The 16,018-nt window shown below is 38.8% G+C and overlaps 4 protein-coding genes across 4 annotated transcripts; 1 reads left to right on the top strand and 3 right to left on the bottom strand.

Annotated features, from left to right (window-relative positions):
* Positions 1 to 1,258: 1,258 nt before the first annotated feature.
* LOC114735894 (calreticulin-like) lies at positions 1,259 to 5,026 on the bottom strand. The gene is made up of 14 exons (XM_028923669.1): positions 4,890 to 5,026; positions 3,725 to 3,832; positions 3,415 to 3,607; positions 3,074 to 3,332; positions 2,922 to 2,978; positions 2,797 to 2,844; positions 2,634 to 2,720; positions 2,500 to 2,557; positions 2,284 to 2,351; positions 2,087 to 2,182; positions 1,958 to 2,005; positions 1,790 to 1,819; positions 1,607 to 1,708; positions 1,259 to 1,521 (listed from the first exon to the last, which is right to left on the bottom strand). Exons 1-14 carry the CDS (start codon positions 4,987 to 4,989, stop codon positions 1,510 to 1,512), a joined length of 1,266 nt encoding a protein of 421 aa, XP_028779502.1. The 5' UTR covers positions 4,990 to 5,026; the 3' UTR covers positions 1,259 to 1,509.
* Positions 5,027 to 7,510: 2,484 nt separating this feature from the next.
* On the bottom strand, positions 7,511 to 9,517 carry LOC114735900 (RNA pseudouridine synthase 1-like). Its single transcript, XM_028923674.1, has 2 exons — positions 9,115 to 9,517; positions 7,511 to 8,511 (listed from the first exon to the last, which is right to left on the bottom strand). The coding sequence occupies exons 1-2, from the start codon at positions 9,515 to 9,517 to the stop codon at positions 7,829 to 7,831; spliced, it is 1,086 nt and encodes a 361-aa protein (XP_028779507.1). The 3' UTR covers positions 7,511 to 7,828.
* Positions 9,518 to 9,908: 391 nt separating this feature from the next.
* LOC114735899 (peptide chain release factor PrfB2, chloroplastic) lies at positions 9,909 to 13,325 on the top strand. Its single transcript, XM_028923673.1, has 7 exons — positions 9,909 to 10,406; positions 10,883 to 11,095; positions 11,543 to 11,644; positions 11,767 to 11,904; positions 12,196 to 12,500; positions 12,601 to 12,754; positions 12,852 to 13,325. Exons 1-7 carry the CDS (start codon positions 9,909 to 9,911, stop codon positions 12,984 to 12,986), a joined length of 1,545 nt encoding a protein of 514 aa, XP_028779506.1. The 3' UTR covers positions 12,987 to 13,325.
* Positions 13,326 to 13,606: 281 nt separating this feature from the next.
* Positions 13,607 to 15,929, bottom strand: LOC114735895 (lon protease homolog, mitochondrial-like). The gene is given in 6 exon segments (XM_028923670.1): positions 13,607 to 14,083; positions 14,282 to 14,800; positions 15,090 to 15,311; positions 15,485 to 15,586; positions 15,731 to 15,769; positions 15,771 to 15,929. Coding segments are annotated over 6 exon segments (1,218 nt in total). The 3' UTR covers positions 13,607 to 13,906.
* Positions 15,930 to 16,018: the final 89 nt, after the last annotated feature.

Below are 16,018 nucleotides of genomic sequence, written 5' to 3'. Positions count from 1 at the left end.
ATATTTTGCTATGTTGTGACCATAATGTTTATATTTTATCATGTTATGACTATTATGTTCATATCTTAAATAAAATAAGAGTAAAATTATTCATATTAAAATATTTTTTCCTCTCCTCCTCTTTTTTTTTATAAATCCAAACAAAATAATATTAAAATTTTATCACTCTCCTCCCCTCTCCTTCTTTCTATTAAAATTCCTCCTTTTTTTTTTTTTCCTATCATTGAGCCAAACATACCACCTCTAGGCATGAGAATGTTGTGCTCCGCTAATCATCAACTTTACGTCGGAGGGACGCGCAGGAGATGATGACCCCTCGGATACTTTCCTTTTCTTTTTCTTGTTGGTAATAGGATACTTTCCTTTTCTGATTAGTCATCATTACCGCATTAAATTTCTGCATGATGTTTCTATCCTCCTGTCACCCGTGATGGCCCGCTAGCATCCCTTTTTGTCAGCCAAATCGCCATATTAACAGCTTAGACAGCAATCCGCACATTGTGATGACGTTGCCGTCAGGGATTCACAGCCATGTTTCCCCGCACGGCAGACGGCGAAGGGTTGCCTGTCATAACAGATTATAAACTGAGGGAGACGAATGTATTGATCCAGTGTTTTTTCCCCTTCCAAGTGTCCACACCTCAGAGGATGGAAATATGCATATGAGGCCGAACTCAGCGTTAATGCTACCAAGTTGCTGCTGCTATTTTTTTTTTTTTGGGGGGGGGGGGGGGGGGGGGACGCGATTTCCAGATGCATACTCCCATTAGACTAGATTTTTTAAACACTAACAACAATGCTGCGCATCGAGTTTTTCCGTGCAAGTCCACTAAGATTTTACAAGTGTGTTGGCAGATCAACTTAACGGTTTGTTGTTCTAATATTTTTTTTTCCCAACAACTGTTCCTACACTATTACTGATACAATCTAAAACTATTCGTATTTTCAGAAAATATAAATGTGAAATTCATACAATATTGTGTTTAGAGATCAAGAAAAGTATTTTTTTAAAAACAAACAAATCTTTTTATATGTTTATTTCGTATATCATAAAATTACTTTTAAAACTATGATTTTGATTCTATCAAAACACTCCCTGAATCAATTCAGCTAATCAAATTATCATTTGTAAGAAAATGTTAAGAGATATGGTTTTAGTTCTTAGTTGCGCGCGCAGGCACGGTGTGAAGCATCGTACGCGACTATATTTGTCGCAACAGCAGAAACTCAAGATTTTCTTCTCAACTTCCAATGGACAGCCAACTAAAGATTATCGAAGAAATCAATTAAACCTCAAAGATAGCCGTTTTAACCCTGTTCTAATAAGCTGACATAGTTAAACAGGATTGAAGATAAACCTCGACCCTTTTTTGTTTACAAGTTGCAGCGTTCTTGGATTGTCCCAAAAACAGAAATTCCTACCATTAGAATCGATATGGGGAAAAAATAAAAAGATGATAATGAAGCACTCAAGCCTTATCCAGCGAATATCAGTCACTTGCAAACTCCTTAAAGCTCATCCTGCAACCGCAGCCCCGAAGAGAACTTATTAAATAAAAGCAGTGAGCACGTTATAGATGACATATTTAGCAAAAAATAAACCTACATGTGCATCCTCTTTCTTAGTTTCGGCATCTTCGCCAGAGTCCGTATCATCCGCTGCTTCATCAGCATCAGCATCAGCATCAGCATCTTCTTCATCCTCAGCCTAGAAAGGATATGACAAATTCATCAGGACCAACAAAAGTGCTGAAGGATTACAAATTTGAAAACCAAATCATAGGCTTACATCAGAATCGACTGGATCATCCTTTGATTCCTGGTTCAACATTCAAAAAACAGGACAGTTATGTGAAACAGAGTTCACAATCTTCCACATTAAGATCAATTTCAAAAGTCACAAATTTTCTCATTTGTCGTTCCTTATAAAATTGAAAGATAGAGGTGAAACAATTACCTCTTCCTCTCTCTTCTTTTCAGCCTCTTCAAATGCCGCCTTCTCAGCCTGCAAAAGAAAAATCAGGTGTCAAAAAGATTCAACAATAAATTCTTCCTAGATCATGAAGATTGAGTTAAAACTGCTTACATCTTTCTGCTTGCCCCATGTTTCTTCAGCCAATTGTTTAGCATATTCCGGATCATCAGTAATCAAGACATTGTCAAACATTGTACCAGATTTCACCTGACAATAGAAGCAGCTCGTGTATCAGAGATTGGCCTTGACATAACTAATGCCAACAAAGTAAACAAAATTTTACTCAGAAAATGAAGATAAGAAATTACCTGCCACAATTCAATGCCAACATACTTCAAGTTGGGGAAAACATAGAGCTCAGGATCGTCATTGAAATCTGATAAAATGTGAATTTTCACATGTGACTACTTACTACTTACTGTGACCTCAAATCCACCACTGAATTATAAAAGTTTGCAACTTATCTTATGCCACCAATTAGTTTCTATAGCCATAACGACAACAAAGGAATGATAAAAACAGACCTGGGTTGTCAATCATTGGAGCCTTCCACTTTCCTTTGTAATTGGGGTTCTTAATTTTCTGCAGAGTTGTAGGTGCAAGATCAGCAAACATGTCCAATCCTGTGCAAACTAGATATATCAAAATGACAACAAACCTTCGGCTTCCATGGGCCCTTGTACTCAGGGTTCGCAATGGTTGGTGGTGTCCACTCACCATCTTCCTCATCATCCCAGTCCTCGGGCTAAAACAACAGATAGTCTTATGAGTAACAACACCAAGTAAGATATAAAACAGTAGCAAACAACATAGATAAGGACCTTCTTGGCATCAGGATCCGGAATCTCTTTCGGGATGTCATCGTACCCCTACAAACATAGGAAGTCAGCATATACAACACCAGCAAGAGTCAGAAAATACCATAAGCTTCACGAGAATGTACAACCTCTGGCTTCTTATCCTCAGGATCAGGAATGTACTCTTTGTCATCCCAATCTTCTGGCTGCAAGAGTATTACAATAAAGAATTTTCAACACCTCAAGACCAATCAACAAATTGTAAGTGAAACAGTAAACTAAGGGGCGGAAACAAAGTTACTTTTTTGGCAGAAGGATCCTTGATTTTCTTGGGAGGGAGAAGATCCCAATCAGAATAAAGACTGCCAGTTTGTTTCTCCACATTATCAATAAGGATGCTATAGGTTGCATCTGGACGGAGGACAAATGTGTATACGTGAGTTAGTTGGTCAGTCTCACATGGTACATCCTTCTTTATCAAGTGGTTTGTGCCATTGTACGTTAAAATTGCATGCACTTTCTTGGTACTGTAACCACAGATATCTGGACCAAACATAATACTGCATTGAAAAAGTGTAAGCAATCAAATCAGCTGAGTCAGTGAATGAGTAAAGAACATGCTACAGGAGATTTATCAATTACCTGTATGGAGTTTCCCCACCAAATTTCTTCTGATCAATTTCCCCGCTAAGTAATTTCATGTATCCACCACCACAGTCAAGTTTCTGCTCGTGCTTAACAGAAAATTGGAAGACCAGTGTCTTATCCTTATTGCTGAATTCAGGGAACTGAGCAGAAATCGCATAAAATCTGTAGTCTTCACTTGTCTGGATACCTATGGAGAAATTAAAGCACAAGTCAATAATAATCTGACTCTAGACTGTGAATCAATGATTGTTCTAATGAAAAATTTTATGCACCATAATTGATTTACATAGATAATCTAGTTTACCTTTGTCATCAGGATCACCATTCCATTTACCAGAGGTGTAGTTCCACTCCCCAGCCAAGTTCTCATCTTTCTTCCAATCAGATTTTACCCAGCGATTTTCCCATCCACCTATAACAATCACCCGTTAGCATATACGAATAAAGCATATAGAAGTTAGAAAACAGGATATATTGTTAGCCAAATATGAAAAAACAAAGGACAAAAACAAGAAAGGCTAATGAACAGGAAAAAGAAGACTACAGATGAACCATTAGTATGAGCTGTACTCAATGGTGTGTGAATTTTATTGTCAATTCGTCATTATATACATTGAAATAGAGGAAAAACAAAACAATGTCAAGATAATGTGCCACCTAAATGCATGCATTAACAGTTTTAAAAAGTCTGACCACCAGTCGGTTTAAGAAATAATCTCCTTATGGAGGCATGAGCCTCCCATTTACATTAAATCTTTGCAGAAGACTCTACCGTCACTTACCCATACACCGATGTTATACACTAAATAAACAATGTTTTCCCACCTCAAAGTAATATAAGTCGAGCAAGACGCAATTCAACTTTGAAGTGGTTAAAAGACCGGGGGAAATCCAGTTAAGAATCGACAAACAACTTTCAACCCCGGTACCCTGATGAAATGCGCATGTAACCGGAAGGAGTACCGAGATAAAATCCAGGCGGCAGGGCCCTCAAGAGCTGTCAATTTCCTATGGAAGTGATGCTAGGGATAATGCTTCAGTACAATTTTAGAAACAGTTCCCACGAACATATGAATTTTATGTTAAAATCACATCAGTATAAATACCGAGTTCTTTAGACAAGGACCACGGAAAAGAACTTCAGATTGTGTACCAACGAAAAGCCGACTAAAATAAGAGCCAAAACAGTCGAGATCACAATAGATCTACACCAAACCACCACATTTCCAGATAAAATTCAATGTCCAATCAAGCACAGACCAAAGGCGTCAGACAGATCGTGGCGCAAACAAATTAAAGCATTGATCAGTGACAGAATAACCAAAGCTGACAATTACGAAATCCAATAAAAAAAAATCTAAAATCCTTAATTTGCTGGAAACAGGGGGGAAAATCAAATTACATTCCGCGATCTGCTGGGGAGCAAAGGAAAAGACACTAGAATATTCGGGTGCAAATGTTATCATTACCATCAAAACGTTCCTCAAAAAAGACCTTCGCGGAAGCGATCGCCAGCAATGAAAGAAAAAGGAGAAACTGCAGATTAGGGTTCCACGCTCGGAGCGCCATGGCTACCGAATTATGAAATCTCCTAGAGACAGAAGCCCTGAGTTGGAGTGTGCTCCTGAAACTACAAAGGGCTCCTTTTATTTTTTTCGGCGGAGTTTGAGGTGGACTATGCGGGCCGGATTGGACCAATACTGATGAGCCACGTATCAGAGAATTGTCATTGGGACGATGTGGCAAACTATTATTGGTTAACCAAGTCTTCAGAATTATATGGGACACGTAGGCATGAATGTAATCCTTTTTGAAGGTGTGCCCGAGGGTCGCGTTTGGCACTTGTTAACCTTTTTTAGCCAAGGCATTTTTATATCCAAAAATCCAACCCAAATATATTATATATTCAACAGTAATTGTTTTTTAACGAGAAGCATACTTCATTTAGCATTGGCTGTTTAGAGAAAAATGAACGATACATATGCGTCGCATCAAACAAAACTCCTATAGATACAATATACTACCTCATATCCTTAGTATAAAAACTAATTAAACTTTTAATTTAGTTTTAAATATAAAATCCTATCCATTTTTGTCTTTCATATTTATTTATTTTTTTCTAAATATTCTTATAGAGTTGTACATGATAATTTTAACTAATACATGACTAGTAAGGACATTTTATAAAAAGCAACATTTAATTATTACAAATAACTAATTCAATAAATTTTTTAATTTACTTAAATTAATCAATTAGCTCTTATATTAAATACTAGAGATAGTATTTAAAAATTTAACCGGCCATCACCGAAAATAAATAAATCGCTTCAGATTTTTCATGATGAGCAATGGAGTTTGGATCTCGCCGCAAAAAAAGAGTTTAAATTCACAATAAAATATATTATAGATAATTCATAAATAATATAATTATTATGTTAATTTTAAAAAGTTGTTTACATGACAAAATATTTACATCGTGGGAAAAAAATACGATGACTCAAATATAATTTTTACACTGAATTTAGACAGGTTTAGATAGAATTCTCAATCTATTCTTTCTATTAGAGAATGGATTTAACATCTCATTTTTTATAAGGTCACAAGGTTTTACGACTTTTTTAATGAGAAAAATTAACGTTTTTTAACTCACTATCAAACACTCTTTAATGAGAATTAAAAACTTAATTAGCCTTCTTATAAGGAGTTAACTCTGTATTAGATCCATTCTTGTTAATATACAATTGCATTGTAATCTTTGACTGTGCACCACATATTTTCCCCTCCACATAAAGAAAATGACGCACTGTTCACGTAAAAGTTGAACGGCGGAAGGAGGGACAGGCCCGGTTCCCTGACTGGGATGATTCCAAGGGCACAGGCATACAAGTGAGAGTGCCGCCATACATGTCATTGCTTTGCTGTTAGCTATAATTAGCTCTTCTGGATGCTTCCGTTGGAAGGAAGCCCCGTTCGCCTTGTCGTAGGCATTACCTGCTTCCGTATTCCCTAATTAACAATCATCAACAACGATGATGATGATTCCACCGTTTCCCGTATCAGACGCCTCCCACATCATGCATCTCATGTGCCCCATCCCAATTTACCTGCCACTCAGTTTTTTTAATAACTTGTCATTCAACTTTGCCAAAATCTGGTAAACAGAAAAATATGAACATCACTATTCACTAGTTCGCCACGACTAATAATTAATGAATATCACAGGGGAAGCTCAACTACGCGGTGATAACAAATATAGTGACGGAGTATATTCCACGCCAGATCCAGATGCCTCATGGACTCCACGCACTCACCCAACTGCAACCCTCCTTCACCGGTGGAAAGGCCAACACGTATACTTGATAGCGCTTGGAAAGAAAATTATTACTCCCTCCGTCTCTTATTATAAGATCTAATTTTTTAAATAGATTTGTCTCTTTTTATAAAATTCCTTTCAAATTTGTCAGCATATTTAATGTATTATTACCTATTTTACACCTAATTTAATACATTTAATATATTCTCTTTCTTTATTTATTTTACTATTACTCTCTCATATCTATCCATTTATATATAAAGGTATATTTGGAAAAAAATTTGTATTTTGCCACATATTTATTAATTGTTTTTAATTAATTTTAACTGTTTTCTTAAACCATACAATTTAATTAAAATGATCTTAATATTAATTACTTTTAACTATTTTTAACTGTTTTCTTAAATTGCACAATTTAATTAAAAAGATGAACGGAACAGTACTTCTAATGAAAAGTTACAAATGACTCTTTCTACTTATTTCCAATCCTTTTCTAGCGTGCATGTCCCACCAACTCAGATTAATTCCATGTTTCGCCCACCTGCCATTCTTTAGCCCTTTATCTCCGAAAATTGGCATCACAACCCCCCCCCCCCCAAAAAAAAGGGTCAATATTCAATAGATTAGCGGGGATTGCCCAGGTGGGCGTCTCAGCTTATATACAATCCTAGCAACTCCATGACTTCAATCACAAGCTCTCTTCATCCCCGTTTTCTAAAAAATTTCGCCTCTCTAATCAATCAAGAGACCAAATTGACCAATTTCTTCAAGCAGATATACGTCATTTATTTCTTAGGATGAATAGTTTCTTTGAACAGTATAGTCTTTAGTTCACAACAACATTGTATAATGATTTTTTTTTTCTTTTTTAAATTAGAAAGAGAGCTAAACCAGCCATACAGGTCAGACCTGACCTCTCCCAATTTTGAGGGCATCTTTGTCGATAGGACAATGCACCAAGCACATGATGATACGAGACTAAATTGTAATCTTTTTAAAGAAAAAAAGGTAAAAAAAACTTCATCCATGAGATGCCAAAAATACTTGCTCAAAACACCATGAATTATTTTCTTCCAAGCCCAGGAAGCCTATAACTTAAAGCTGCAAAGTCTGGTTGGCCCACAATGGCAGAGGTGCATGGAGAACAGTCTGCATACCGGTAACAGGATGCTCAAAAGACATGCTTTCTGCATGAAGCTGATGGGCATCATAAATTTTATCTCGCCACTCATAGACTCCCTCGTATTTCACATCCCCTTTTATAGAAATCCCAAGATATTGGCAGTGCAGGCGGATCTGATGAGTCCTTCCACTGCGAGGATATGCTCTCACCAGGATCTCATCTTCCATAACATCTCCTCTGACAGCCTTTTGTTCCACAACCACAGTAAAGCCTTCATTGTTTGTAGATTCAAAGGGTTCCTTGAAACTCCCTTTTCCATTTATTGATAATACTTCAAATGAAGTTTCCATGTCTCGGATTACTGATCCACCTGGTAGCGTCCTGCCAACATCTGAAGCAGCATATACCCGCCAGGCACCGAACTTGGACCTCCCGTGACCTGATCTTACAGTGGTCTTTCCCCACTGTGGAGCTGAACCAACGCAGAGGGCAATATATGTTTTCCTAACCTTGTGATCAGTGAATGCTTTGACAAGTTTAGCGGCCACTTTGTGGGACTTTGTTATGACCATGACACCACTTGTGTCACGGTCAAGTCGATTGGCAAGATGAAGCTCAGGCTCAGGCACTGGCTCTGGCAAGCTGATTTTAGTTCCTGAAACGAAAACAACCGCCCTCAGTGTTGTCCTAAACAAGAACCACGCGCCTCAAACTTTTACAGTGTTAATACGAGCTGACAAAGAAGCCAGTCTTTCAGCTTGGTTCATAAGTTAACTCGAGCGATATCAAGCATCTGTCCATTTAAAAAAGGCATACTTAGAAACTGCAATCCGAATTTACTCATAAGTTCAACTAATGTGGATGGGCGTGAGAGAAGAATCTAATCCTTAATTATGCTTTGCTTTCAAAAGCAGTAGAAATTCAGGGGAGTCGTCAAAACTGTCATTTTTCAATGAAAGATCATTATCAATCAAAATTTTACCTCTCGTTCAGTCCTATTTCGGGCCTGAAAAAGGTTCGTATAAAAAGGAATCAGTCGAGGCATTCCAATGCTGTGTGTTAATTAGTTGACCATAATTTTCATTCATTCTTTAAATCTTGGCACTAATTTATTTTAAAGGAAGTCGTTCATAAAAGGGGAAAACCAAACAGGATAAGCATACTAAGAAAACCGGGTCAACTCAAACCCAACAAACGAGTCAAATAGAGCATCCAGGTTACCGCATTCAACAATTGCTCAGAAAGAATAGAGAGACACCTTCTGTGAGTCCATCTGAGGGAGAGGGTAGAGCGAGAGCTGAAGTGAGAGAGGAGAGCACACTCTCGCAGTAAATACCCTGGGGCTTATTAACAGCGAGAAGCCATTCGTCTTCGTATAGAATGTCCGCTCTTGAAAGAGAGAAGAGGCTGGATTTTGAAGAAGCAGACATGGCCCGACTAAGCTCAATTTGCTTTGAGATGGGGGGCAGCTGAGGGGACAGTGGCACGGGGTAATTTTGAGGGGTTATGAGGTCAATTCGGGAATGAGGCGTTGGCTCTGCTTCGTCAACCATGGCTATAGTTGATTTGAGGAAAAGAACAGTTTTGGGAAACCCGGTCGCATGGAACGCCGATTTGGGGTTGAAGAGGAGTCCCGAGCGAAGGGAGGACATGAGTGGCATTTGCGCCACTTCGTTTATGCCGCTGACCCGGATTTTCGTTGTTAGAAATTGTTAAACGGGCCGGGCCCAGTGTCTGGGTCCATCAGCAACACAGTGTTAGAGGTCGCGAGGCGGCGAATTGCTTGTTGACTGTCATGTAAAAAGAAAGGCGTTCGTTGATCCGTTACTTCAAAAAAATAGTTGAACCCTAAAAACGACGTCGCTTTAAAGGCCCAAATGGATGCTTCCCATGTCGTCTTCATCAGGGGGAGAGAGAGAAGCAGAACATAAACAGCACGATAAACCCTGATAAACCCTCTCAAAGCAAAAGCAGCGCGCGCGCGTGTAAAATTTACGATCTAGGAAGTAGAAGTACCCTGGTTGCTCTATCTTCACTTCGATTTTGGACGAAATGTCCAATTTTATGCGAATTTCGATAAGAAAGTCCAAAGTCGATGCTCAAAGCCGGCGAATTTTGCACCTCTTCTCTTCTGAGTTCTCAGCGTTCCTGAACACATTTGTGGGAAATCCTTCCCACTCGTATCACACTGTCTCTCCTTCAAGCTTGCTCTGGGTTGGGTCAAGGTGTCGCCATTTTTCGCATTCTGTCCCCCAAGAAAATATTCTGATTTCTCGGGGTAGATTTGTAGAGAATATTATCCCCTTTTGTGGTTCAAATTCTCTTCGAAACACCAATTTCTCTCATCGGAGTCACCGGGCTCCGGTCTTTGCCTCACAGATTCGCTTCTGGGGTTCCCAAACGCTTTCAGAACAGTCAACCTCAGGTGGGCTAACGGTGGACGGGATTCTAGCGAACAATTGGGCGATTCTAGACGAGAACGAGGGTGATTGGAAGAGTCATGCAGCTGCGGTAGCTCAGTCTATTCATTTGATTAAACGGCGTCTACAGGTGAGGTGTTGAGTAGCGGTAGAGAGACAGAGATTGGTCAATAAGCGTTAGCCTCTGATTACAATGAGTCTCCTTAATATAAAGAGTCACCCTCTAACCTCCCTCACTAACTAACGGCTATTATTATTTATTCCCCAAACTAACTGTTTTAACTATAACTAACCATTATCAACTACTACCTCCGGTCCTTGTTTATAGTTCTTATAATTAGGACCGGAGGCAGTAATATCTTGTGTTAATTACAATTTACTGATCATGAGGAGTCAAATTCAAATCTTCATTCTAGATAACAAGATAGCTCATTTTAGTTTCCTCTGGTGGAAATTTGCTAATAACTCCGTTTCTTGTTTTTTAGTGGTTCTCATCTCACTTAGATCATACTTGGGATGTCATTATCTAATTGAGAGACCATTTTTATATGTCAATGTCAGACGGCTACAACCTGCGTGAAGTAACTTCTCTGTTTGTTTTGGCAGTGGAGAAAATTGATGGTCAGGTTGGATTTCTTATCTGCCGAGCTTAATAAGCAAGACCTTTGGGATGATCCTGTGCATGCAAGTAAAATAAGCCGTGAGCATGGTTCGCTCATAGGAAAAATGAAAGAGGTGAACGCATTGGAGCAAGAACTACTAGAGAATATTGACATGATAAAACTTGCCAGAGAGGAGAATGATGAAGATTTGGAATCGGTGGGCACTAGCTTCTGCTCCTAGGCATGTATTCATCTGCTTTACCGCTGCGGTAGTGCCACTGGAGTCTTGCATGTATTTGTGTCATACTTTATAATCTGAATTATAGTCATATTTTATTCTGTGTACCTAGTATTGTGAAGAAGTAGACAATAATCTAACTAAAAACGTCTAGCCTATGATAGTGATGACTCATTAAGTCATAGCATATAATTGTTAATTTGTAAATAAGTATTATTTTGAAGAAGAAACTAGATAGTGAACATTATATTAGAATGTTGGAGCATTCATTTAATTGAGTTGTCAGTTGAAGAGAACAGGCATCATTGTCTTGAATGTCAAATACAGATGTTGAAGTCTCTTCATACAAGATTTTTTTAAGTGTTGCGTTTCTCACTAGTAAATGCCATTCTTTTTAATCTATATGGAAGTTGCCTCCTTTTGCAGGAATCAATGAAAGCGCTTCTTAAAATGAGAAGAAATTCAAAAGAAAAGGAGCTCGAGGCATTGCTTGCTGGGGAGCAGGATTTATGCTCTTGTTACATTGAGGTTGTTGTTTAACAACATGACAAGTCGTCTTTTTCTATCACCAGCATCAGTTGCTCAAAGAACATGAGCTGCACAGACTAAAATGTGTTCCCATTAAAGTTTGTTGTTTTATTTTCTAATAGGTTCAGGCTGGAGCTGGTGGTACTGAGAGTATGGACTGGGCTGCAATGGTCATGCAGATGTACAAGTTTTGGGCCCAGGGACGTGGATACAAAGTAACTGTAGTGGAAGAAATGCCTGGTGAGATTGCAGGAATCAAGGTTCTCCTTCTCACCGTGATTCATGAATTCAAACAAATTTTACACACAGCTGTAGCATGCTTGCAATGATGTCTCAACGCAACTTTTTAAGTAATTATGGTTTATGATTTCGAAAGACTGAGTGTAACTTGTTTTTTGAGATGCTCCCAAGATTAACCTGGAGGTTTATTCTATTCTGGGACCACTAATATTTCTCACACTGAGGCCTATAGTCTGTTATCTTCCTTTTACTTAAAATACAATTTATGCTGTTCAGAACTGTTACTGAATTCATTTAATTTGATTTTTCAGCGAGCGACAATTAAAGTAGATGGTGATTATGCCTTTGGATATGCCAAAGCAGAAGTAGGAGTGCATAGGCTGGTGCGAATATCACCTTTTGACAGCAATAAGCGACGGCATACTTCTTTTGCTGCTGTAGCAGTGACCCCAATCCTGGGTGATGCATCTGCTCATGTGCAAATTAATGAATCTGATCTTCGAATTGAACGGTTTCGTTCTGGGGGACCTGGTGGTCAGCATGCTAACACAACAGAAAGTGCTGTAAGAATAGTTCATATTCCTACAGGAATTACTGCTGTTTGTCAGAATGAAAGGTAAGTGATATTTATGCACCCTTATTTAAGCGATGCTTGTTCTTTGCTTACAGAAATGTCATTCGTGCATTTTTTGAGCCTGATTATGATTCACAAACAGGTCACAACATCAGAATAAGGCTTCAGCAATGGCTGTGCTTCAATCTCGGTTAGATCAACTGGAGATGGCACGCCAGGCACAGTTGAATGCTCAGCATACCCAATCTCTCACTGATATAACTTGGGGCAGCCAGATACGCAGTTATGTGCTCCATGTACGGTTTGAGATGGCATCTGCTCTCTATTTTAATTTACATAGCAGAATTTGATAAACTATGCAGTTTGCTTAAATTGTTTCTATATATGGTGCAGCCTTATCGCATGGTGAAAGATCTTAGGACTAATTATGAGGTTTCTGATCCCGATTCTGTGCTTGAGGGGGACCTTGATGGTTTCATTTTGAGCTATTTATCAGCCTGCTTGGATAAAGACGAGGATGGTGCCTGAATCGAGTTCCTTCATTTTGGTGACACCGTCTGCCTTTGTGCATTTAGTGTTGAAACGTGTTATGATTGCGCATTTTCTGAGATGGAGATTTCAGTTGACCTCGGGTTATCACATGACGTAGCGGACAAGGAGCAAGCGTTTTTCTTGGTACTTGCCCTGACTTTTTCCCGACACAAATACTTGCCCTAATTTTACTTATTCATAAATGAATAAAAGCATCCACCTTTCTTTATGAAAGGTTTACAAGAGTCCGCGACTTCCAGCTTTCCTAATGTTGTATCTGCCAAGTTTAAAAGCTTGTTTATTTCACTCAAAAATAAAAAAAAAGCTTGTTTACTATTGGCTAGCATGGCTGTTTATTTGTGGGTCAAGTGAGATGAAACTATTTTTTAAAAAAAGAAAGAAATAACTGGAGTATTTCCGCTCGTTCTTTATGCTTCAGATTCAAAATATTTTAATTTAAATGGACAGTGCGGCAACGTTAAATTAAACTTCGCTATTTGCTTCCTGTATATTAAATATTTGTTTGTCAAATTAATGGAGTTGAGCAAAAATCAATGTTAATTTTTTTAATTGTATCAAGTGAGGTAAATTCTAAGATTAAAATAAAAATTGAAAAATAATTTATGAAGACGGATCAATATGAATGTTGTGGCATTATTATAGCGTTTCTCTTAAACCGTAAACACCTCAAAGGAATTACATCCTCAAATACATACATTCTTGTTACAATTGAATTTATATTTAAAAAAATTATGCACCGTACGTTTCCGGAAAAGAAGAAAACTCAACCAAATACACAGAAGTGATGGGACTCCAAAAATCAGGCTGCATTCCGCAGCACAACAAAGAATTTTATCTCAAAGGCCTTCAAGGTGTGCGACATGATATTATATTTTTCGTAAGAGTACCTTCACTTTCTAACTCTGCTCGTGGCCAAAAGCTAAGTCAAATATCTGCATGTAATCATCAACAAAATGAACATCAAGGCCTTCTTTCACATTAGGCGCCAGCTCGTCATAGTCTCTCCGATTCGCTGAAGGGAACACGATGGTCTTGACCTCACTCCTTCTAGCCGCGATAGTTTTCTCCTTAACCTGTAATTTTTCACAGAATGAGTGTTTCAAATTGGGGGGGGGGAAACACGATAAAGCAACCAACTCAAAATATAGATAGGGAGGGAGTAAAAGCCTCAAGAGAGACTTTCCGTATAACACACTAGTGACAACTTAAACATGTCCAGTTAGTTCCTGAAACAAATCAACATTATGGGCATATTGTATTTCCCAACGTACCCCACCAATTGGGAGGATCTTTCCGGTAAGCGTCACCTCCCCAGTCATTGCTAGATCCTTCCTCACGGGCTTCTTCATGGCAAGGGAAAGCAGTGAAGTAATCATGGTGCAACCAGCACTGGGTCCGTCCTTGGGTGTGGACCCAGCGGGAACATGGAGATGAAGCTTTGCATTCGCAAAGAATGAGTTCTCTGGCTCTCTCTCTGCTATTATGCCTCTGGCAACCGTGTGAGCAATCTGAGCACTTTCTTTCATGACATCTCCTAACTGACCAGTGAGATGCAGTGCACCTTTTCCCTCCCCTTCCTCAACGCGAGTAGTCTCTATATACAGTGTGGAACCACCCATTGAAGTCCAAGCAAGACCCATGACAACCCCAATGGGTGTCTGGTCATAGATGCGTTCGGCATGAAAGACAGGTTTGCCAACAAAATCTGCTAAATTGGATTTATCAACCAAGACTTTTTGAACTGTCATTGTTGATTCACTTTCCCGATCTTTCTCACTTTCTTTTTTGTCCTGCGTAAGGCCCATGAAATTCAAATGAGAATCAGTTCCTGTTGAATTATGGAGAAAATATGCTCAATTTCGCAAAAACGTCTTCTGCAGGGATGATCATCATATTGAAGCACAAAGCAGCGCATTACCGGTATTATAGTAACAGAAGTGACAACTAACAAGAAAGAGATAATTGTATGATTGTCACTTGTCACCAATACCTGGTGGTTCTCCGTTTCTAGCAGAGCCAACTTCATAATTGGCAGATAAATAAAGGAATCCAGTTATGACTCTCTAATTTTTACAGTACCTCTAGGTCCGCAGCTTCATTGGCGGGGCATTCAGAGTGATCGGCTGGTAGTTCTGTTTGCTCCTTGTCAACCTCTATAGAGGTTCCACTCGTTTTTTCTTGACCACAATTCTCTCCTAACCTATCCTGAAAATCTACTTTGGCTTCTTTAGGTTCAATATCCTGAGCATCAGCTAGAGGAGGTTCAATTGTTGCTCCCTGCCTCACGAGTTGAAGTGCTATCTGTCATGAGATTACAGAAAATCTAATATCAGATATGGTCAGGACTGAAGGCCCCAAGTCTATCAATGAAGAGAAGAATGACTCCAACGAACAAAGCTACAAAAACATTCATGACATGCGTGACATGGTAATATCGACAAGTTTGACAATATTGACCTAAACAAAATTTAGACCTTCCGGTATATTTTCTCAATGTGCTTTTGGAGATTCCTGACCCCTGCTTCCCGGCAGTAATTCTCTATCAAGGCAAGAAGAGCAGCATCAGTAACTTCCACCTGAAGCAAATTAGTTTTTGCGGTTAATTCTCAGCCAAGGAACATGACAGTAAATGAAATCGATATCATCAGGCTTGCTATGACTACACTACAATGTAATCTATTCCTTCACAAGGAACAGACACAGTGGGTGGAGGAAGATACTTGTTCAGGTTTTTATTCACATGCTTCGCGCGTAGTCTTTCTCCAAATAATCTCTTGCAATGTGCATTTTCTCATCGGTAATATACCCAGCAATTGCAACCACCTCCATTCTATCCAACAAAGGATTGGGTATCATTTCCACAACATTTGCAGTACAAACAAAGAGAACCTGCAGTGAGTTTTCCAATGCATGAGGCATTAGGGTCAAAACATTGCAAATTGCAATACGCTGAACTCCCAAATTCCCATCATCAATAATTCCCGATTCCCTTTTAAATGTCAATAAGC

This window comes from Neltuma alba, unplaced genomic scaffold, assembly GCF_004799145.2.
Source record: "Neltuma alba isolate B1F8T4 unplaced genomic scaffold, ASM479914v2 tig00013259_pilon, whole genome shotgun sequence".
Taxonomy (NCBI): Eukaryota; Viridiplantae; Streptophyta; class Magnoliopsida; order Fabales; family Fabaceae; genus Neltuma; species Neltuma alba.
This window is presented reverse-complemented; position numbering and strand designations above follow the sequence as displayed.

What these genes read in the sequence shown, in the direction of transcription:
- LOC114735899 (XM_028923673.1), top strand. Translation starts at nt 9,909, where the DNA reads ATGTCCAATTTTATGCGAATTTCGATAAGAAAGTCCAAAGTCGATGCT. An exon ending in ATGATGAAGATTTGGAATCG is followed by an intron (nt 11,096 to 11,542) that starts GTGGGCACTAGC and finishes CTCCTTTTGCAG; the next exon opens with GAATCAATGAAAGCGCTTCT. An exon ending in TATGCTCTTGTTACATTGAG is followed by an intron (nt 11,645 to 11,766) that starts GTTGTTGTTTAA and finishes ATTTTCTAATAG; the next exon opens with GTTCAGGCTGGAGCTGGTGG.
- LOC114735900 (XM_028923674.1), bottom strand. Translation starts at nt 9,517, where the DNA reads ATGCCACTCATGTCCTCCCTTCGCTCGGGACTCCTCTTCAACCCCAAA. An exon ending in CTCAGATGGACTCACAGAAG is followed by an intron (nt 8,512 to 9,114) that starts GTGTCTCTCTAT and finishes TTTTCGTTTCAG; the next exon opens with GAACTAAAATCAGCTTGCCA.
- LOC114735894 (XM_028923669.1), bottom strand. Translation starts at nt 4,989, where the DNA reads ATGGCGCTCCGAGCGTGGAACCCTAATCTGCAGTTTCTCCTTTTTCTT. An exon ending in AGGATCCTTCTGCCAAAAAA is followed by an intron (nt 2,979 to 3,073) that starts GTAACTTTGTTT and finishes ATACTCTTGCAG; the next exon opens with CCAGAAGATTGGGATGACAA. An exon ending in TCCAATGATTGACAACCCAG is followed by an intron (nt 2,352 to 2,499) that starts GTCTGTTTTTAT and finishes ACATTTTATCAG; the next exon opens with ATTTCAATGACGATCCTGAG.